Source organism: Drosophila biarmipes, chromosome 2L, assembly GCF_025231255.1.
Source record: "Drosophila biarmipes strain raj3 chromosome 2L, RU_DBia_V1.1, whole genome shotgun sequence".
NCBI classification, from domain to species: domain Eukaryota; kingdom Metazoa; phylum Arthropoda; class Insecta; order Diptera; family Drosophilidae; genus Drosophila; species Drosophila biarmipes.
The window spans coordinates 3,248,668-3,271,335 of record NC_066612.1 but is presented as its reverse complement, the minus strand read 5'-3'; the positions used below and the strand labels follow the sequence as shown (position 1 = coordinate 3,271,335).

At 43.0% G+C, this 22,668-nt stretch overlaps 3 protein-coding genes across 6 annotated transcripts in view; 1 reads left to right on the top strand and 2 right to left on the bottom strand.

Annotated features, from left to right (window-relative positions):
• Positions 1-28: 28 nt before the first annotated feature.
• Positions 29-2,053, bottom strand: LOC108028923 (inactive pancreatic lipase-related protein 1). Of its 3 annotated transcripts, XM_050885452.1 has the most exons (6): positions 1,818-2,052; positions 1,658-1,766; positions 1,022-1,599; positions 792-960; positions 584-735; positions 29-331 (listed from the first exon to the last, which is right to left on the bottom strand). In XM_050885452.1, exons 1-5 carry the CDS (start codon positions 1,849-1,851, stop codon positions 585-587), a joined length of 1,041 nt encoding a protein of 346 aa, XP_050741409.1. In that variant the 5' UTR covers positions 1,852-2,052; the 3' UTR covers positions 29-331; position 584. The 3 variants fall into 3 exon arrangements, with proteins under 3 accessions (XP_050741409.1, XP_050741408.1, XP_043949988.1); XM_050885451.1 differs by lacking the exon at positions 29-331 and having other exon boundaries at positions 555-735; positions 1,818-2,053; XM_044094053.2 differs by lacking the exon at positions 29-331 and having other exon boundaries at positions 555-735; positions 1,658-1,756; positions 1,818-1,885.
• A 1,840-nt stretch (positions 2,054-3,893) lies between these two features.
• LOC108029065 (troponin C) lies at positions 3,894-4,708 on the top strand. The gene is made up of 3 exons (XM_017101135.3): positions 3,894-4,020; positions 4,096-4,513; positions 4,576-4,708. The coding sequence occupies exons 1-3, from the start codon at positions 4,018-4,020 to the stop codon at positions 4,602-4,604; spliced, it is 450 nt and encodes a 149-aa protein (XP_016956624.1). The 5' UTR covers positions 3,894-4,017; the 3' UTR covers positions 4,605-4,708.
• The window catches only part of LOC108029061 (bone morphogenetic protein receptor type-1B), a 56,146-nt gene continuing 38,121 nt past the window's right edge, over positions 4,644-22,668 (bottom strand). For both annotated transcript variants that reach the window (XM_017101129.3, XM_017101130.3), the window contains 2 exons: positions 7,105-7,292; positions 4,644-7,042 (listed from right to left, as the gene is read on the bottom strand). In XM_017101129.3, coding sequence (XP_016956618.1) covers positions 5,735-7,042; positions 7,105-7,292 — 1,496 coding nt within the window. In that variant the 3' untranslated portion in view covers positions 4,644-5,734. The remainder of the gene's footprint in view (positions 7,043-7,104; positions 7,293-22,668) is intronic.

Below are 22,668 nucleotides of genomic sequence, written 5' to 3'. Positions count from 1 at the left end.
GTTTAGTTTGGTTTCGTTTTCGTTTCATTTACCGCCGCCCCTCGCAACCGACGAAATTCCATTATGTTTCGTTTCAAATGAAAAGGCAAAGGCGCGTGAAAATGCTTTCCCTGTACTTTTATTTTCAGGCACACCCCGCACACACTACATTTTCTTTTTCTTGGCATCTGTCACCTGGCCAAACGAGTTGTTGACATGGCTGCCGGTGGTGCTCCTCCTGTTGATTGCAAAGGTGGGCCGCACTCACCCCAGCCTGAGTGTGTGTGTCAAAGGTATTTGGCCTGCATTTTAAGGTTGGGCGCAAGAATAAGTTTTTGGAATAGTTTACGGGCTGAAATAGAAAGAACGGGGTCAAAACCTAAAGTGCCAATCATTGTTGGACTCATAAAATGTATTTTTGTAGTATTCGAAATCATATTTTTCAATTTATTTTTATATTTTCGTACCATTTATTACTATTTATTTCGTTTAGCTATTTTTAAACATTTTGAAAAATATTTACCTAATGTTGTTATAAAATTTATCTCTTTTAACTCAAAAAACTACCCCTTGAATATTCTTCCCAAACAAATTACTTTATTACCTCAAGCTTCATCATTTGTTTCAAGAAATTTATCTATCATATCATCGTTTATGAAAGTGCGACCTTTCAGTTGGCGATTGAGATTTTTTAAGTTATAGCCCATGGCATAAGGCGGCATACTATTGGTGTCCAAAAAGTACCTGCCCCTGGCCCTAAAATGAAATAAAAGATATCTCAAAAGCCTTTGGGAAACTAAAATACAACTTACTCTGGATGGACCTCGAAGCCCATCACCTCGAAATCCTTTGAGGGAACGCAGACCCCTGTTGCGAAGCTCTTGAAGTCTGGACAGTAAAAGCCATAGAATCCTGAAGGATTTGAAATGGATTCGGCATAATAATCCGCGGCTCGGTTGTGATAACAGAAATGGGTCTCCACTGAAAGGTGAAAAAGAAGCATGATATGATATAATATTGTATATTAATATGTACTAATTACTCAGATTAATGGGTCCACAGTTGGGCTGCGAGACACCCATGTTCAAGTAAAAGTCCACATGGCCAACAGCCTCCAGAAGACCCAGCATCATAACATCCGTGTGCACCACATCCACGAATTTAGCATCCGTGGGATCGAGTTTTTGGGCCCTATCCTTGACCAGGAAAAGTGGTTTGGCCGGATCCAAGGCAGTGATGTGCTCCAGCTTGTGCTGGGAAATAAAATTACCAACGAACCCTGCCACATGGGCACCAATACCAAAACCGATCAGATGAAGGTCCTTGTTCTTGACCAATTTGTTTTTCAGCAGAGTTTCCAGAAATTGGGCAATACAGCGACCTACGAATTTGGCATTGTTGACTGCCTCCGAGTAGCAGGGTTCATAGGCCAGCTTATGATAGTCCAGAGATATGACATTAATATCTAGGTTATTGAAGAGAGGTCTTAGCTGGATGTTGGGAGTATAATTGCGGTGCCCCTTAAAGCCATGTATTATCACCTTGAGTGGCTTGAGCGGTAGAAATTCATCTTTGGGAAGGTTAAATTGTGAGAGTTCTATTCCCTCTGGCTTTGCTTTTCTGTGGGCTTAAGTTTATAAAACATATAAACTTATAAGGTACCCTTTTCTCCACTTACGTGTAGAGCCAGAAGGTAATGTTGGCATTGGGACATATTTCATCACGCAGGGCGAAGCAATTCGATTCCTCATCCTCAAAGCCAGACACAAGCAGAGGACTAGAAAAACCTTAGAAAAGCCTTACATTGTTTTAAAGTACTAGGACTGCAATGCACATACCTATCAAAAAGAGCAAACACCATAGCTTTTTCATCACTCTCCGATTTCTATAAAGCCTCTACTTAATTTACTTTTTTAGTTTTACTTTAAACGGTCTTTGGCCGCAAGCTATTTAAATCAATTTCGTTTCGTTCAGCCGGAAAAGAAACCGGAAAGCTTTTATAATTGCAAAAATGGTGCATCTCAGCGCCCAATGTGGGGCGTTTGAATACATAAGGAATATTATAAAAATAAATAAATATCTAGATTTCGTAATTTTTACAAATTCGTAGTCCCAATTTTCGACCTAAGTATCTCGTTTTTTGTTTGCTACTAAAAAAGTAAAAGTCTGAATGTTGAATGTCATAGCTCGTTGAGCTCGTAGTTTAATTTCCTATAAACTGGCATTCAAAACTAAAAAGTGTTCATTTTTAAGATATTTCTCAAAAGAACATGGTGTACCCCCCGACAAAAAATGTGAAATTTGCTTAAAAAATCTATTTCCTTTAAAGTGATGGGGATCGTTACCATATTTAGCAAGCTGCTCAAAACAGTCAGTCTTTTAGCTGTACGTCTTGATTTAGCCAAGTTACGATTAAAAAACCGGACAAAAAAATAGTATTTTCGAAAAAAAACTGTATTTTGTAATATTGTCAAAAATCTCAAACCCATTTTTTGACATAAATGTTCAGTTTTTTGGCTGATATAATTGATGAGTTCGACAGTTTCAACTATAATTTAAAATTTAATAAATTGAAAAGATTCTTTAATAAACTAATAGATCCTAATTAAGGGGTCTGCCCAGTCGCACTGAATTCGCTCCTGGCCAGTGCAATTTGCAGTGGTAATTACGTCGTAAATCTAGCCTTAAATTTCATGCCACCAGACTGTCAGCATCGGAATTAGAACTTTTGCCACGAGTGTGGCCAACACTCAAGCTATTTATACAGGGGAAGCGCACACATTTTGGGCAAAGAGAATTATGCAAAAACAATCGTCGCCCCAGAAATCCCTCCCCCTCCCAACTATGTGCCATTATGCAGGGGACATTCCAAAAGTGTTTCACGTTTTGTCAGAAATAATAAAACTCAAATGACCATCAAAGCAGCTACTGCCGGCCTTTGCCAAAAAGTGCCGCAGGAAGGTTGCCCACTCGCACAGAACCATCCGAATTCGAATCGGAATCGGAAAAGCGAGAGCCGAACCCATGCCCAGGAACCCATCCCCACCGCCGCCTAAAAGTGGCCTGTCCATCTTGCCTGATGTCCATTTGCCAGCCCCTGAATGCCTGTTTGTTTGTTCTGAGGCAAAAATATAAAACCAAATCAACATTTTCTGGGCGGAGAGTGCAGGAGGATGGGCTGCCTAGCCGCAGCTACTGGGTAGCCGTAGTCAGCAGGCCGCAAAGAGCCTGTGGAATCGGCTGTGGAGCGGCGGCCAGGCCACCACGCTCATATGATCATATGGACAAAAATTGCTATAAAGTACTAAAAATACAATTACCGTGAGAAAATCGAGCTGATTTTGTGACTGATTGTGAAGACGTTTATAGTCGATTTTTAGTGACTGACTGAGTGACCGACGGGCCAGGCCACAAATACATTCCGCAAAAGATATGGATGCGAGGGTGTACCTATAACTGTGCGAGTACAGTGTATCTGTATCTGTGCGGTGTATCTGTATCTGCTGCTCTTTGCATAATTATGGCGTGCGCTGTGCGCTCGTTTTTCCGGCTGCCAGAGCCAAAAGATGATGGAGATGACGTCGCCGTTCTGCCGCCGACCTTAAGGTATCCCATCCCATCCCATCCCCCACCCAATAGCCCATCAGCCAGCAGGCAGTGCACCTGTAACACTTTGATCTGATTTAGATCAGCGTCTGGCCAGAATCAGTCTCCGCATCCGCCTCCGTCTCCACCTCCGCCAGTTCACATTCCAATGGCTGTTAATAAAGTGCCTTGCCGAAAAGCCAAACCAACAATAACCCATGGATGGGATGCTCTGCCACCCTGCCACCGTGCTCCTCTGCCGCCGTGGTGTACACCGCTGCGTATGAGTGACGCTTCCACTAAGCGAAATTTGTTGTTTATAAATAATGATCTTGGCCAGGCGATCGGTTTAGTGCGCGCCCGCAGGCCAACGCAGTTGGAACGCATTGGAGATTGGAATATACTAGTACTCGCTCGCCCGCAAATTGTCGTCGCTTGGCCAACAGATACAAAATGGTATCTATCATAGGGGCAGAGATTGTGCAATAGTTTGTGATGTGAGGTTCGCTAAATTTTTGGTAACCCCCGCAGGAGGACGATGAGAAAATGGACATCATGCGCAAGGCATTCCAAATGTTCGACACACAAAAGACGGGCTTCATCGAGACCCTGCGGCTGAAGACCATTCTCAACAGCATGGGCCAGATGTTCGAGGAGAGCGAACTGCAGGCTCTGATCGACGACAACGATCCGGAGGACACCGGCAAGGTGAACTTCGATGGCTTCTGCAACATCGCCGCCCATTTCCTGGAGGAGGAGGACGCCGAGGCCATCCAGAAGGAGCTGAAGGAGGCCTTCCGTCTGTACGATCGCGAGGGCAATGGTTACATCACCACCTCCACGCTCAAGGAAATTCTCGCCGCCCTCGACGACAAGCTCTCCTCCAGCGATCTCGATGGGATCATCGCTGAGATCGATACCGATGGCTCCGGCACCGTGGACTTTGATGGTTAGTTATCCCAGTTACTTTCAGAAGAATGTACTAATTCCAAATTTCCATCCCCCCCACAGAATTCATGGAGATGATGGCGGGCGAGTAGAGAGTGTGTGTGCTGAGAAAATCCAACAGAAAATCAAGCTTTTGTGTTTAATAATAATTTTTTATTTTTTATTTAAATAAATTAACTAAACGCTTTAATACAAACTGTAGTTCTTGTGGTCTGCGCGCAGTAATAATGAAACAAAAAAACTAAAGAAAGATACATGTCCATCTAGTTTATATGTATAGTTTACTCGTTGCTCTTACTGGCTAGTCTGCCTAACTCTAGCTTAAAGGTTACTCGATAAGAACGATAAGAGATAAGTTAAGCGGTTACAGATAAAGATACATATATAGTATTTACAGCATCGCTTATAACGATAATATATAATATATATACTATATATCTGTATGGTTAGCGGCCTATAAACATCTTTGCTATTTACACAAAACAAAAGAGCCGACACAAGTGCACTTCTCGAGATACGCATCTGCCAGTCCAATCTATCTCTGGATATAGATAAATATGTGCTACTTTAGAGGGGATGAGGAAGGGAGTCGGGCTCCTGTCTTTACGCTCTGTCTTAAGGCAACTAATTCCGTGGATTTTACAAAAGGCAGCATTTACTTGCACGAAGTCTGCGAAGTTTTCACCTAAACACTAGATACAAACATAACACATAAATACATATATGCTGTGTGCTGAGGCTAAGGCCTCGGGGGTCGATGAAAAGGGGTAGATCTTAGATTTAAAGTTAAAGCATACAAAAGCTGGCACAAAAATTAAAGTATGTTACATGTAAATTTCGATTCTGATTGATTTTTGTTCTCATACTTATGTACATCAACATGAATATGTGTCATCCCTATATTTCTCAAATAGTTAAAGCATTTTTCTAACCAAAGATTTTGCAAGGGGCCTTAGCAACTAGCTCCTGTTAACCTAAGTAGTAGCGCTAAATCTAACCTCTAGCCTACAATCAGTGCGGCGGTTCAAGTAACCGCATAAAAGGCACCTCCGAAGGATCCTCTGCTTTGCTCCGCTCAAGTACAGGCAACTTACGATTAGAAACTAACTAGGCGGCAGCCAGCAAAGTGCTGGAAACCTATTCAACAGCATGGGTTGAACGAAAACAGAAAACTAAATGCAACTTAGGTTAAACCTAAAACGATACTATGAACAGCTGCCGCCTATACAATCTTGATGGGCACATCGATCAGGCAGTCTGTTTCCAGCCGCCCTAACGTCTTCTTGACGCGCAGGGCCGTCAGCCGGACGGTGGGATTCGGGTGCCAGCACTCCAGCATGATCTTGGAGACGGTGGCCAGTACATCATCCTCCTGCCAGCGCGTTGGTATCGGCGGCCGGAAGCCCTTCACGCACACCACAGCGTGCATGTCCTCGAAGGTGGGATCAGAGGGCACCACATCGTGATAGGGCAGGGCGTAATCCTCGCAGGTGGTCGTCTTGGTGCCCGATATGGGTGTGTAACAGCGACGGGCCATCTCCCACAGGACCAGGCCCACTGAGTACATATCCGCGCGCTTGAACTCCTCGAATTGCTTGGGATCCAGCTGCTGGCTCAAGACCTCCGGAGCCATGTAGCGCCGTGTGCCGACACGTGGGTTCTGGGCAATGTGAATGACATCCAGTTCCGAGTTGTACTTAACCGCCAGTCCGAAGTCAGCTATGGCGCACTGACCATTCCTCTTAACCAGTATGTTCTTGCTCTTGATATCGCGATGGGCAATAGCCGGTTTGCCGGGTGTTCCGAAGATCTCGTCGTGCAGGTGGGCCAGTCCGGAGGCCAGAGAGAAGGCCAGCAGCTGCAGCTTCTGGGGATTGATCACCGACATGGAGAGGTAGTCGTGCAGGCTGCCCATCTCGTGGTAGTCGGTGATCAGCAGCATCTGTGTCCAGCTGCCGTTGCCCTTGATGTCGGCGGCAATGAAGCCCAGGATGTTGTCGTGGCGCATCAGCACCGTCTGGTAGATCTCCGTCTCCCGGAACCAGGAAGCCTCTTCGGTGGTGAAGAAGGTCTTGACGGCCACCCGCTCATCACGCCACTTGGCCAGCCAGACCTCTCCGTACCGGCCCTTGCCCACCAGTCGCACCATCTGGATCTGCTTAGCAATGGTTCTCTGCACGAGGAGTGGGAGTCCCGATCCCGAGCCCGAACTCTGTTCCACCAGTTGCGATAGAGGCGACAGCTGGGAGTTGCACATGGAGTTGATGAGACGTGGTTGCTTGCGCAGCTTTTCGCGTCGCTTGTAGGTGAGGCACAGGCTGGCCAGGATCAGCATGAACACGGACAGGGAGACGATGATGGAGGCGAAGACGGCCAGCGTGTGCACGGACTCGCTGCTCACGGGCAGATCCGGCGCCGGGGTGGTCAGCTTGGGCGTGTAGGTGGGGTACAGGTCGCGGTTGCAGAAGTCCTCCTTGTCGCAGCACACGATGTTCTTGCCATGCAGGTGGGGTACGGCGGCCACTTTGCACTGTAAGAGGGGATTTTTCTTAGTAATAGATTCTTGGTATGATTTTAGGCAGGGAAACTCACCATGAGGAAGCCGCCGTTGTCTTCGGGGGGCATGCATCCGAAAGTGCGCTCCTCCTCGTACATCCCAGTCGTCTCATCGTACAGCTGCTGCACAGCGCTGAAGCAACTGCCTCCTGGTCTGGTCTCGCAGGTTCCATTGCTCACATTGTCTGGGCAGCTGCCATCGCAGTAGCAGGTCAGGGAACGGGCTGCAATGATAGAAATATTCAAGATTTTATTAGTTTTGTCTTCGGATTATCATTATAAAGTGTAGAGTTCCGTATAAAGTTTCTTATTTTTTCAATACCATAAAAATCTTAAAATTGTTTTATTATTATCGCCAAAATTTACGATTCTTTCAATGTGGTTTTGCCTGATTATGTTGTTAGCCATCAGATCTCAAAAATCTTAGTTGCAAAACATGTTGTATACCATAAATGCTTTTTAAGACCTCTAAAGTATGTCCAAAACTCCTACAATTATATTCAATTAAAGCTTTTGCTATTAACTTGTCATAGATATAATGGCCTGCAATTCGCATAAAATTTATGAGGGGCTGGTCCAATCCTTTCTCAGATGCAATCAATGCTAATCATTCTTTAGGATTCAAAAGGCTAGAAAAGTGATAACCTTTTTTATAAAACTAGCATACAAGATTAGAAAGTATTTGCATTATAAGGAAATAATTAAAAGCTACCTTAACAATAATCTTAATTTAAGGTTGCAGAATTCTGAACTGCTTTCTGGATTAACCTCTAGCTATACTTGGTCATTCCTCAATTAAAAATAAATATTCAACCCTTTTATAATGCTTACCAACTTATAAAGCAGGTACTCCTAGGCATCTTTCCCTCTTCTATCTATCTAAAACCCCATCTCTAAAAATTAATAAATTTTAAAATTCATATTTTATGCTACAATGTGAGAAACTCCTCCAAATCAATCATACGAATGGGTTATCCTGACTCTGCGATTATAAACGCCGGCAAAAAGCGAACCGCAAGCGGCAACTGTAGCATGAAATGCGTTTGAGCATGAAGAGTGGGCTGCGGCTGTCAGTGGCAAGTAGCAAGTTGCAAGTAGCAAGTAGCTGGTAACGGTAACTCGGGCAATTGATTCAGGTCGCTGGCAAATCTGCAACTAATTACAAGCTCGTTGCAAGTGGCTGCTGTTTCTGCTCGGCAGTTTGGTGGCTCGCTACCCCGGTAGCTGCCTTAGCCACTTGACCAGGCTGCCAGCGCGGCACATGGAGTGCATGGAGCACACGAGCACACACCGCTCCGCCGTTGTGGAGTGGGCGTCGTGGCCGTTGGGCGCTAGTTTTACGGCCATTTGCCGCCTGCGACAGCCATCGAGAAAAGCATTAAGTGCGTTTTTCCGCGGGAGACAGCCGTTAGATGAATGAGTTACGCTCGAGTGGGTGGCTTTCCCATGGATCGCTGGATGGCTGGGTCGTCGGATTGCTGGAGTACCCCGACCTGCTCAATACTGTTTCGCATTTAATTGCATTCAGCCGCCTGCAGTTCGGATCATTCATAAAAACTCCTCGAATGCCATATTTTTTATTGCTCCTCGTGGCTGTGGCAAAAGGTGATTTGTTTGCCCCGCCAACTGCGCGAGGTATTTAGCATATTTTTAGACATTTTTATCGACCATTTATAAGTCGTAAAGCTGGGAACACAGAACGGATGTGTGTCACTCTGGATCTGCTGGATTGCCTTGCACTCGCACTCTACTCTGCACTTTTGCTGCCTAGCTTTCGGCGGGATTGTTTTCCGATTCTCATTATTGTTTATTGGCTCTCGCAGTTCTGGGAAAACAAAACTCTCGGATTCCATTCGCTTATTTACGCTCAAACGAGCTCGTTACAAGACCCCAACCATCCATCAAAGCCACAACATTCACACGAAACGAGATCGCAGTTAAGAGCTATTAATGGTAATGCCTTAAAATGCTCTAAAAGATACAATTCGGTTGATTAACGATGCGAATTCCTAGATCGTTTTTGTTTTGTTTTAGGGGGAGCTACATATCTGAGCAGGTCGCGTGTTGTCAAGGCTGTGGAAGTGGAAAAAAAGATACAAGTGACACATGCCCAATGGAAACCGCATGCCATTCACAGTTTGCAGTTGCAATAGTTGCAGATACAAATACTACAGAGATACGAAAAAAAGCGAAAACGAAACGGATGTTGCCTGCATTTGGCTGGCCACGCCCCTTGCCGCGGCGAGATAATAATTTAATTACAATTTAATAGCCAGCGACAGCTGCTGCTTTGCGCGCTGTCGCCACGCGTTTCACGGGCGGTTTTTATCGCGCCAATTGTATCTGCTGTCGCTTGGCATGCAAAACGTGCTAAGATGTATGCCCAATTGTTTCGGATTTCGATGAAAAGCGCTGTTTTTAGCTAGCCGAAACTGCTCTCATACAGCTGCCAAGTTTTATTCGCAAATACCTGTTGCTTCTTGTATTTTTTTCGGGAGGGAAAATCGCAGAGAAGGCAGAGAACGATGACCACGTAGCACGGTAGCCTGTTGCGGTGCAGACAAATTATGAATTTCTTACCAGACCAGACCGAAAAAAAAGAAGGAACCCCAAACCAAATTATGAAACGAACCGCGGACAACCAAGTGGCATCCGCCGGGTGAGAGGAAGGCGGCTTCTTGGCGGAGGAAGAAGACGTCGCGCTTCGAAATCAAATTGTTGCCTCTTTCGGTTAGCTGTTGCCACAGCTCGAGGGGCAAGAAGTAATGTGGCGGCTCCAAGTTGGCGCCAAGTGCACGCGCTTGCCACTCAGCAAAAGCCGAAAAGTGAGTAGGGGCATGGAAAAAAAGAATCTGGGGAAACCAAACTGAATCCGGCTGGCAGGCCCAGAACAAAGCAATCTCCAGGTCGGCCTTGTGTGTGTGCGAGTGTGTTTGTTGGCTGCTTGCAATAAACAACCAATTTTATGTGAAACTCTTCAAACACGAAGGCGAAGTCCCAGGAACAGCAGACCCTATATGGCCGGCATTCGAACGCACAAAGATGCAGCATCGTAAAATAATATTTCCAATCATAAACGATTGGCAAACCAAAAAATGGGAACTGATTCCAATCATAATTGACATTATTCCAAGCATGCCACGGCAGATATTTCTTGGTTTACTTTATGCGATAGCCTATTTGGGGAGAGGTATCACAAAACAAGCATTTACTTTTGATATATCATGATTAAATAATGTAGTATTATAATCTAAGATAAGTCAAGGTATTTATGAGTTTTCTTTAGTTAGAATCCGTAGGGAATCTTAAATTATTTAAATATTAATGAAACCCTTGTGATGTTTTCAATTTAAGTAGCTTTATGTCCAAGTACTTCTGTAATTTGCTTTTAAAGCATGCCAAAAATTCCTTATCGACGAGGAAGGGATGGTATCTCAAGCTGAATTCTGTGGCTTTTCCATCGGCTCTTGTGGGTGGAGCAAGCCCATCGAATATGCAGCGGAGCTATATATTTTTAGCCCGGCCAGCCAGTTGATGCGATGTTTGCGGCACGATCTCGACAGGGAGGCGGCAGGCGGCCCACGCCCACAGCCTCCAGCCCACAGCTCACGGCTCTCGGAGATTGGAGATCGGATCATCATGGTGGTGGCTATGGGACTATGGGACTATGATGATGATAAACGAACGCTTGGGAGGTGGTGGGGCATCAACAACACCGGGGAAAACTGCACCCATGTGATAGAGAGCGTTGGCAGCGGAAATCGTTAGCTGAATCATGCCATAAAATATTCCCCACATGCCGTCCACAGTGCGTTGCAAAACTATAAAGCCATCTCAGTCGACAGACCTTTGAACAGCCAACGGAGATGATTGTTCTCTTTTTGCCCGTGTCATTACTTTTCCAGCCCACTGTTTATGGCTCTGTGGCAGCTGTGCAAAGTCGAGAGTCTAATTAAAATTGCAATCCATATAAAGTAATTACGGGTCAATGTTAATCTCTTTGGGGATTCGCTTCCAAGTTGGGCCTTCCGCACAGAAAAGGAAATTGAATCGAATCTGAGCGGGTTCGATTGTTTTCAATTAGTCTTAAGAGAGCAAAGTATCTGATAAATAATCTAAAAAAGTAAGTAACTAACTTATCAAATAAGGTCGGCTGAAGTAAATTAAGTACGTTATCGAATTGGGTTAGTTGTAGATAAAGCTAATCTGGTGATCACCTTCAATTAGTGATAGAACACGTTCTGTTGTAGAACTGAGCAAGTTTCTTACTTAGCACAATTAGCGAGATGAATATGCTAAATTTTTGGATAAGAAAATCGTATCACTGGGGTTAACAAGTGAGAAACAATGGGATCTAATGAATTTGAATGTTGAGAATAGTCCTATAGTTCACTTTAAAGATGTTTAACTGTGGGAAGAAAAACCGAAAGTGCTTACGCAGTCATGTGATCGGAAAAGATACACAAATCTATCTACTACTCGTAGTACTCAAAGTTCAAAACACACACCTGATGGCGGCGCTGGAGTGAGCTCATCAATGGAATAGAATGAATTGGCTCATGCATCATCAGCTCCCTAATTCTAATTCAAACAAAGGCAGCAGTTATTGCAAAAGCAACAAAGACAGAAAGCCTGTGACGTCTGAAGAGATACTTAGTCGGGACACGAACCTACTTCGGAGGATTACGAAAATACTAAATATAAATACTCTTTCCAAAAAATGTTTTATGCGCGATTCCATTGCCACTTTTGGTATTTTTTTCAAAAGAAAGTAATAGAAAATATTTCAGAATATCTTTGTTTTAAATATGTATTGCCCATAAAGGAACATATAATATTTGGAGAATAAACTTTTCAGTTTATTAAAAGGAAGAACTGGTGTAAATATAACTTAGTTAAACATTTATTTTCTAAAAGATTTCTATATTTTATATTTATAATTTAATGGATCGAATTTTCCCATCCGTTTTTCCTTATTGAGAGGGCATTTCCGAGTCACCTCTCTAATACCAAATTCCACTGTGGCATTTGTGCTTTTCTGCACGTTTTCCGCCGCTTCCAACTGTGGGCGTCTGTTTTTATTTTCATGCCTTGTTTTCCAAGCTATACATTTTATATAATAATGTTAAGTTTTATTGTTCAACGTAGGCCGCGGCGGCATGTTGTACTCCCCGGTATTTATTATAAATTTCGACAAAAGTGGGCGGCATTTTCCATGATAATTTGTGTCGGTCCTAATGAATTGGCCGGTTGGCATTTGATTCTCCTATCTCCTGCCAAAATCGGATTTATTTATATTGGCGGATTTGTACGCCCGGTCCCCTGAGTCCATACTATACTATACTATACTATGCTCTTGTGACTTGCTGACGTCGTTGGCTTTTTATACCAACAACCATCTGAGGTTTGTTTGTTTGTCTCGTCTTTGGGATCTGCTTCGGTTTACTTGGGGCTGGCTATAATTCTTTCGGGGCAATTTAAATTTAGTTGCCGCAATTGTATGTGAGCTTGCCAAATTTTATCAGGGCATTTGCGCATTTAAGCGTAAATGCGGTGCGGAACTTTCCTTTTCAGCCGACTGAATGAATTGGCATTAGATTAGACGACATTCCCCAGCAGATATCCAGCTAGATAAAGCATTTCTGTGTAATTAACACTCGGGAACTGGTTCTGTGGGGTCGGATTAGAGGTCTACAGTGAAGCCTGGCCATCATACGCCCACTGTCAACGCACTGTTGCATCACTGTGGCGTTGAGCTCGCCATTGTTTCGAGCAGAGTGCGTTTCGCTTTGCATAAATGCATTTTACAAGCGTTTAATTGACTTTCAAAACGTGTCACAGCCCATACAAACATGTTTTAGCTGTTAGCCAGCTGTAAGCTGTGAGCTGGAGCTGGAGCTGTAAGTTGTAGTAAGCGGCATGAATGGCCAGCCAACTGCCTCCCGATAAATCAGCGAACCAACCAGTTATTTCCCAGGCCAAGATTGCCCAGATCTCCATGGAGATCGTGGGCGTTGTGGCGAACCTGCCAAGTGCCTCGGGCGGCTGGGCTCTTAATCAAAAGGCTGTCAAAATTCTTAATAAAACGCGCTGCAGTCTCTCTAAATATTTGCAAGTGTCTCTTGCGTCGCATGCGTTTTAATTAAGTGTCGCATATTTTTAATTAAATCACAAACGCCCAGGCCAGGCGACTTCTAGGCAGTAAAAAGTGGAAAAAACTAAGCCGCGTGGGCTTCGGAGGGAATATCCAAAAGGGAGGCGAGCAAATGGGACAGTTGGCACAACAAAACGCTAAACAAAATGTCTGTCTAGTTTTTGGACTGGCCTTTTCTTATTTCTTAACATGCGTGGGTAGCCGGATGCTGTGGCTGTGGATGCTGCCCGAGCTTCTGTGGAAGGGGAAGGGGAAGTACCACTTCGACTTCGTAGAGCCACCTACACTACCCGAGTAGCTCAATGGACCGACTTGGACCGCCCTTTTGCATAATCTGCATAAATTGTATCTCAATCGACATTAGCCTCAAATTGAATGGGCATTAGAGAGGCGCTCATCCGGGTGGTTCTTGTATAGTGGGTATACTCTGTCTTATATACACAAGCCATATATACCATGTATACCAGTTTGGTGGACATGTGATCGAGAGATCGGAGGAAACTGCTTGGAATGCAAAGCATAGAGTGCTGCATAAATTAGCCGGGGTTTCGAGTGAGAAGATAACAACGACAGCGGTTAGGAAAACAAAAGCTTAGGTTCACTTACATACACAAAATTTAAGCTCTAGAATCTATCGATGGTTTCGATATTTTTCAAGCATCTATAATTATCGGAAGCATCAATGTTTAGCGAGTGCACAGAGTGCTATTATCACTATTATTACCAGTATCTTAAATTTATCAGATCGCTCAAGTAGCTGGTTATTCATAACTTTAATCTACTGAAAAAACGAAATCATTTGGTATGACTAAGCTTTAGCTCTTGAATTTAGAGCACAACAATATCGATATCAGTATCGATATTAAAGACATTTTCGATATTGTTAGAAATCTCCATGTATTTTGAGGTAAAGAGTATAATTAGCTTGCCAGTATCTTGAATCTAACATATTGCCGAAACTAGCTGGTAAACCATTGGCAATTACTCTAATCCACACAGCATCAGCATTATTACCAACTGTTTCCCCACCGCGGAATCAATAACCAACAGTAGCCCACATGGATTTCAAATTTTAAATTCGTAGCCTGCGGGGTTTGGCTTCCTTTTCAATGGCTACTGCGATTACCGCTGATGATGTTGCAGTATTGGCAATGAAGTCATCTTTATCTATATATTGGCCTGGGGTCTTCTATTGTGGCGATCATGTGGGCAATAAATAAATATTCGAGTACACAAAGAAAATGATTGCCCGCCTGCTTTTTGGTCAAACGATTGCTAAATAAATCAAGCATACGCCCCTTAAATCAATAGCAATTAATTGTTTTCTTCCCATTTCGTTTTGCATACGCCCTCCAATGAACAAAGACTTATAGATTGCCAATGCCCCATGCCCACATAGCTGTTTTGTATGGATATTAGCATACAATCAGTTGCAAAAATCTTCAAGATACCCACTTATTCGAAGAAAGTTTAAGAGCCTTAATTGGGCTTTTATTGTTGGCAAGAGAAAATTAATTTTCAAATATAACTATTTTATTTTTAAGCATTATACAGTTCAAGTGTGGTAGTATAAACCTAAATTCCCAATCCAATCAACCAAATTAACTTGTTTTTGCGGATTTGTCATGCGGAATGTGATTCAAGCTTTGAGCTTTGGCCCATTCCAAGAAATCAAATTACTATCATTCAAATCAGTTTCTTTAGAAATAGGAATTTATGCCAAGGTGTGAGCAGCTTGGTCAGCAATTTATGTTCTCTAAATCCTTGTGGGAACCGGGACTCCAAGCCAAAGATCTCTAAACAATCCCAAAAATGGGATACACAGCCAGAAAAAATGAATTAATCATCGGCTAGAAAGAAAGAGGCTGTGGCCCGAAGTTGAAGTCAAAACAAAATCGTTTGTTTTCCTAATAAAAAAGAATGATGGCGAAGGTAAACGGGTTTCTGCGGCGGCGGGTTTGTTGCCAAGCCTTTGTGCTCGTTGCTGTTTGCACACTCCACGCTTGGGCATGACAACTTTTAAAACGATTTTTCCTTATAAACGGCTATAATTAATGCTCGGCGTTGCCTATTTATATTTATTTTTTGGTGTGTGTTTCTATTTGGTATTTGTCTTTCGGAGTCGCGTGGAAATTGTGAATGAAACGCTAACAGAAAAGTTAAACAAATCGGGAAAAGCGAAAAAACCAATCCCAATGAGCAGATGGTCGGAGTTAATGGTCAGATTTACGTCTGACACAATTTGGCTTATGCACTGGACTCTCTTCCAATCCGACCTCTCTTTCACTCGGCAATTAAAAACAATTGCAGCATTCATCTGTACGTACGTCTGCGATCGTGCATAATTTTCCTATATTTTTTCCGCCATTTTCCCTCTGCATACGGCTGCCGAATCAGCACAATCAGCTTTAATTAGAGAGCCCGGCGGGCAGACCGCGCTGATTTGGCTTAATGATTTTTAATTGCAGGCGCAAATCATTAAAAAATAAAAATTCAGAAAAATACTGTCAAAAAAGTACATGTGCACACAAAAATGTGAAAAATTACAGCAGCTGGCAAATGGCAACTGGGGGACCACCCAGGCAGAGGCGTTTAAAAACGCGCGAGAAACGCCAGCGACTTGCGCGGAAATATCGAAGGTGAGTAAATCATTGAATGGGATTTTCATAAAAATAACTGGAAGCGGTTTAAATGCTTTTTTTTAAATTTTCTTAGTATATATTTTTAGATTTTTTACATTACCAATAGACTCTTCATCTTTACCCATCATGTACTAATTCATAACTCTTCCCTTACTGTTGATTTTGAACTTACCTGAAAGGAAAAGAAGCGGAAAAACAAATTAGCAATTGAATAAAATCAGTGAATTGCTTAAATTAAAATCACAAATAAAACCATCATCTGTCCCCATAAAAATATCTTGTCGGCCAGCGACTTTAATGGCGGACATTGCATTACCAATCGAAAGGAAAAAAATATACATACGACTCAATTTGCATAATTCAACGGCAGCAGGCAGCAGCAGCTGATACAATTTTTATTGCGATTTTATCAAGAAATCGAAATGAGCAAACAGAATCGGGGGATCAATGACATTAATATTGATATTGAGGCGATGATTGGCAATCATCATTCGCAGATCGCCGAAAGATCGAAATTGGAATTGGATTCGAATGCTAATCGCGAGGAGGAGGCGTTAGCCAAAAGTCACTCAAGCTGAGAACCGATCAGATGATCACTTGATCAGTGGATTCGCTCCACAGTAGCGAATTGGAGGAGCTCGTTGCCATGGCTGGGTCAAAATTAAAATAAAAACAACAGAGCGACTAATTAGTCGTCGTCGTGGTCTTGGTTGTTTCGCTCTTTTTGTTTCTAAATCGAAATTTATGCGCCTGCCAGACGAAATACCAAATGCTATTTGGCTAGAAATAAACATGTACGCAGACATTGTGTATATATAGTATAGGTATATAGTGGCTATAGCTTGGCGGCATGAAAATAAAGTCAAGCTGTCTGCGCATTTGTCGTCTGCGATTTGTTGGCAACATTTTGCGCAGGACTCCTTCTCAGAAGAGATTTATAATTGCCAAGGAAACTGAGGCCACAGTAATAGTTTGAGTCACACCACTGGCATCCGAACAGGGAAACTTTTTTAAGGACTTAAGAAAAAGATAGACTGTGAATTGTTTCTTTTTAAAAAAATATTTACAATTGGCCAGAGGGCTAAGAAAGTCCCGATGGATGTCCAGTACCCATGATGCATCATTAAATAATTGGCGCCCAAGCAGGGACGCTTTTTTAAACTTGACCAATTGTGGGAGTAGGCCTCAAATTCTCTTTAAAAAGGAGATTTACAACTACTTAAAGGCCAAGGAAGCCACCGCGGATGTCCAGCAGCGATCCCTGATGAATCACCGAATGGCGCCCAAACAGGGACTTTACATACGCGATTTATACGCATGTGGGTGGGCCAGCAAGCAACAACCAATGCAAGTCGCGTCAAAATGTCAATTCGATTTATGGCCACGGCCCGCTTCGCATACGAAAGCGACCAGCAATTCCAAATCGATTCGCCAGCAACATGTTGCTGCTGCAGTAGCAATTGCTGAGGTAGTGGCAGCAGCAACATGTTGCTCCTCGACGCCTCCTCCGCTGTTGGCCCAGACTTTTTGACTGCTGGCCATTATTGTTACGCTTTTTTGGTCACTGATGATGAATCAAGCATTGGCGATCGGCCACTTGCTGCCTTTTAAGGCTGCCCGGCGACAGCATGACGTGTGCAGGCTTTTAATAGACAGGAAAGCATATATAAGTCTCAGCCAGCAGACTAACAGACACCGAAAATATGCTAATTTTTTGTATAGACAAAAAAGAAAACACGAATATATATAGCAATAATATTATTTCATATGATATGCACATACGGCCAAATGAGCAATACGTGCCAATGTGCGTTGTCATTGGCTCTCGATCCGCGATTCGCCGTTCTCATTGTGCGACTAACAACAGTTGTTGCCGTTGTGTTTGCAGTCTAATAACCATGCCGCCGCGCTGTCTGTGCGACACATTTACCTACCAACAAAATAACTTGGTGGGGCGGTCCAATAAAAGTTATGAAATTTGGTCAAAACAGCATACAAAAATATCTCCAGCAATTAGCAGCCCCCAATGGTAGACAAACTTAGCAGGAAACTGTTAATTCCTTCGGGATTGGAGAGAAGTTTTAAAGAAGAATGTGGCACAATGACCTTGCGAGGCAGCTGGAATCGTAAATTTAAGAGGCTGGGAAAGACAGATATCATGATGTTAATCCTGCATAAGTCAAACAGCTACAGCAAACTCATAAAAATAACGGGCACCCAGCTTGATGTACTGCCTACAGCAGAGGCTAAGCAAACAGTTCTTAAATAAATCCTCGAAAAGTAGAGAACATTTTGTCTAGCATTATCTTTACTTAATTTAAAATGTTGCTTACAGAACTTATCTTCAGTTAAAGAAAAACCCAACTGGCATGATAATTTTGACCGCCACTGTGGTTCTGTGCGCACATGTAAATCATCATAAAGCTGGGCCCCCTTTCGCAGACTCGAGATAATCGTTTCAAGCATTTAACGCATTTGTATGGAGCTCAGAAACAAATACCCAACCCGAGAACGAAATAAAATCCACTCAAATTTCACTTCATTTATCACGAAATCCATCATCAGCCGACGGCCAGCAGCAGTTAGCCAAGGAGTATGAAAAGTATGGACGGAGTTACTTGCATTTATTTGATTTTGATTAATCGTCAACGAAATTAAGCGGAATTCGAGGATGAGGCTGCTGTAGTTGCTTGCTAATGGAGTTCGCTTTTTGGGCCGGCAGGAAACTGCATTTACATACAGCACACGAAGGCAGATACACATATGTATCTCGCAGATACATATCATTTCACTTGCCCAGGGCCCCACAGCGAAAATTCCATGCCAATGTTTTGACAAACAGCAGCAGCTGCCGCCTACTCAGCATTCAGCATATCCGCATCTTCCCGCTGCAGAATGCAAAAGAGGAGCGGAGTGTATCCATCGGATGGATGGATGGCTGGCTGGGATGGGATGGTTGGGTTGGGGAACCCAGAGACCTGAGGACGGACGACTGCCTCGCCTCGGTCGTCATTTTCACGCGCCCTGTGAGAGGCTCACACATGTGTGCTCCACACGCTGGCGACAGATCGCATCGGCTGATCCGCCCTGAATGGCAGAACAGGATATGCGGACGCTGCACTCGAACGCAGCAGAGCAGCTAAACAAACATCTCCCGGGTGAATGGTGGTATTTGATTAAGACTTAATGTATTAATCTGACAGTGTTCTCACTCTTTAAATAGCCTAGAATATTACGAAGATTCAATTTTAACTATTTCTTTATCATAAACATTTATTTACTTTCAAACAGTGTACGTAACACCTCTAACTAGAATTAGAACTTGTATCTATAGCTTGAAACCAGAGTGTAAATTAAAAAATAAACCCCTAAGATTCAATTCAAATTGGTTTCAATAACATAAATCTTGTTCAAGTGGCTTATCAAAATTCCTTAGACTAAAGTTCTTGAGAAAATATCTCTCTCTCGAATAATAAAAAATACCGTACTGATATCAGCGGGAACTATGACAACTTTGTATTATGAAAATGAATCTTTCCATCTAAACTATTTACGTAATTGTATATTATTAAAGCTCCTGAGATATCTCTTGTTTTCAAGGCATTATGCAACTTTCTCAGAACGAATCCGAAATGCTTCACCCTTGCCAGGTAATTCCCTCCATAAAGGAAGTACAGCCGCCATATCATGTGCCATTGTACCCTAACGTCTAGCTGGGCCCGAGAAATCAGGTTTTAAATGCGATTCCGAGAATAATTCGTTAATCTCCCATCTGATAAGCGCATCTCAATGAGCTGTATTGCAATTATTGTATTCAAATTGAAGATCATGATTCGCTGGCCGTGCAAGTCAATGCCAGAGCAATCGCCGGTTCGAAGCGAGTCCACGTAGATGAGGTACTGCGGGCAGTGTGTCGCCTTGTTCCGTCTGAAGACGCGACTGGTGTCTAGTCGGGGTTTTCTGCTGATCGCTCAGAACGCATCGCTCGGAAGGCCCGACAAATCAATGACCCCCTTCTTCTTTGCGTGTGCACGCGGCCGAGGAAAATCGACAGGTTGGCATTTAAACCTAAGTTAAAAATACAATTTCGCTGAGGAAATGCGCGAGTGAGAAGTGCTAGCCGCAGCAGAAAATATAAATTAAGTGTATGTTCGACACGGGGCTACAGTTATGCTTTTGTTTCTAGCATATATTTCTTTGAAAACCTTTTGGTAATGCGCTGAGGCGGCTAAAAACGCTAGAAAAACGCATTCGAAGTGCAGCCACACGCTCGTCGTAAAGTGAAACGTGCGCTTATGTATTCGACGGCTATACTATTTATTTCGTTTTTGTGTACTATTATTATTATAACTATTTTTGTTTGTTTACGCGAACGGGCGGCAGACGACAAAATTGATAAGATAGCCAGCAGCTCGGGAACTACCAAACCTAGACGACCCTAAACAGCGGCCTGTCGAACGCTCGGGCGGCGGTCATATACCTGGGAATTAGTATTTACTGCCCCCCAAAACGCACACTTCCACGGTCCACGGTCTTATCAGCCTACGTCGTCGTCGCCCGCTATCAGTGGAAAAGCACAATTTGTTGGCTGGTGATTCCACGAAACATTTCGAGTACATCAAGTACATCGAGTACTTCGATTCCATCGCAATACCATCGGAGTATGGAGTCATGACAGGTCTGCACTTGGCACACGATGATGGAAGTGGAACTGGGTCTCCGCTGTCCATCGAAGCTTAGCATTTCAATCAAACGCCGACTTGCCGTGAAAGGTTTTTTCGGGGAAAACTACTCGATTGCGAGATTTTCATTTCTGGGCCGTGGGTGTGCCCCTTGGGCTCTTTGTCTTTGCCTTTCGGGCGACAACAATGCCCACATCAAAAGGTGTTATTCGTATTTGCTGCGCTTTCGAGGGTTTTTATCTGGTTGTGTCTGTTGTTTTTCATTTGTTGCGATTTGTCATGGGCGCAACCGAGTGGCTGAGGGGACGGTAGCCACCCGTGGCGAATTTATTATTAAGAGACCCAGACTGAGAATGCCAGTGCACAAAGCAAATCAAATACATGAGCAGAGGGATCTGCACCTGGACGGATGCCCAGACGATTGGCAGGCGTTTGTAAGCCCAGCGAAATTAGAAACAAACAAACTACAGTGGTCCCTGGCTGAGAAATATTTAATATACTATATTCTTATGCAGTAGTAAGAATAGAAATCAAAATAGAACAGAGATTCCAATTTTTAAAATGTATTTTTGATGATAAGAATAATTCGATAAACTAATTATTAAAAAGATTTAAAAAGTTGGAAAGTGATTTTAATAGCTCTTCAGACTTGATATTTATTTTTATGTCATTGCAGTATGCAGTTTCAGAATAACGATAAGCTTATAAATTTAAAGCACTCAAATAAATATAAAACATTCATGGTCATCTAAAAGTAATAAGCACAGCTTGATTGCGTTGAATAGTATTTCATAATTGCAGTGGTAATCTGGACTAACAAGTTTTGAAAAGTCATATAGTTAAATAAGTGCATTTTCATTTAAAATGTGATAACTTAAAGATACTTTATTACGCCGCTTTAGTTTTTATAGCCTGTCTGATATCTGGCAAATCTAAACTGTAGAATCCTATGCTAGAATCCCGAAACCCACTGTATTTGAATATTATCAGAGTTAATAAAAGATCAAACAACGTGTTGTTCTAAGAGGATGAAAGGGGATTATATCAGTGTGTATCTACCACGAGCGGTCGTAAAATTCGTTTGGCTGTCTAAGCCCAAATCAAATGCTCAGATGCATATCAAAATAATCTAGGCAAATGAAATGAAATGAAATGACAGCAAAGTTGGGCACGGAAAAAGGCATAAAATATGTGCGTACAACACCCCAGAAAGGCGGCGGAGAAAGGGGAACCCATAAAATTGACAGCTGATCTTTTTCTCTCCCTTTTTTCCCCGATTTTGGGTATCCACTCTTCGAACAAGGGGTGCCCGGATTGTGGTTCTCTATATGCTCTTCGTATTATTTGTTCGTTTTCCAATCTTTTTGGCTCTGTTCTACCTGCTCAGGGTCATAAAAAATTAAGAAAAACATGCACAACTCCGGAGAGAAGCGGAGGAACGTCGCATATTTCAAGCCGATGGAATCTCCTTGGGCTGGTCAGGAGACCCCAGACCCCAGATCCCGATCCCAGACACACTTGGCATAGAACCAGAGTCCCAAACAACGAAACGCAATTAGAAAACGAATTTCAATTGAAATCGGGCCCGGGGTTGGGCCGAGCGGAGGGTAACCAACAGGATATGCCCGGAGATTTGTAATATGAGCGCTGCATACTTATGAGACCATGATCATGCCGATGATAATGGCACTGCCATGATGATGGCCATGTCCGCCGATCCGCTGGCCGATAAGCGACAAGTCTGGGCTGCAGTGAAAGCTTCGGGAAATCTCCCAGAGAATCGCAACTAAAACTATAAATGGCCCAAAGCCAATTCCCCAGATAAATGGCAATAAAGGAAACCAATCGAATGGCAAATACTCCTCCTTTACGAGGCAATAATTAAATAAATACTATTTTTATTGAGTTGAACTGGTAAGCTCAGTTGGTTTTACGGCCCAGAGGATCGGGAGAGGGCAACAACCTGGTTTGCATTTAATAGTAGCAGCTTAAAGCCCTTTTCATATGGCTTTTTATGGCTTCCTCTACAAAATTAAAAATCCAATTGAACACACGCAAGTTACAAATTAAATTAAACTTTGAAACCATTATTTATGGTGTTTTCGCCACAATTACCATATCT

Bases quoted from the DNA above. Each gene is read 5' to 3' on its own strand.
- LOC108028923 (XM_050885451.1), bottom strand. From the start codon at position 1,851: ATGAAAAAGCTATGGTGTTTGCTCTTTTTGATAG. The intron at 1,600-1,657 runs GTAAGTGGAGAA...TTAAGCCCACAG, and splicing joins ATTACCTTCTGGCTCTACAC to AAAAGCAAAGCCAGAGGGAA. The intron at 961-1,021 runs GTAATTAGTACA...TTCACCTTTCAG, and splicing joins CTGTGGACCCATTAATCTGA to TGGAGACCCATTTCTGTTAT.
- LOC108029065 (XM_017101135.3), top strand. The intron at 4,514-4,575 runs GTTAGTTATCCC...TCCCCCCCACAG, and splicing joins CGGCACCGTGGACTTTGATG to AATTCATGGAGATGATGGCG.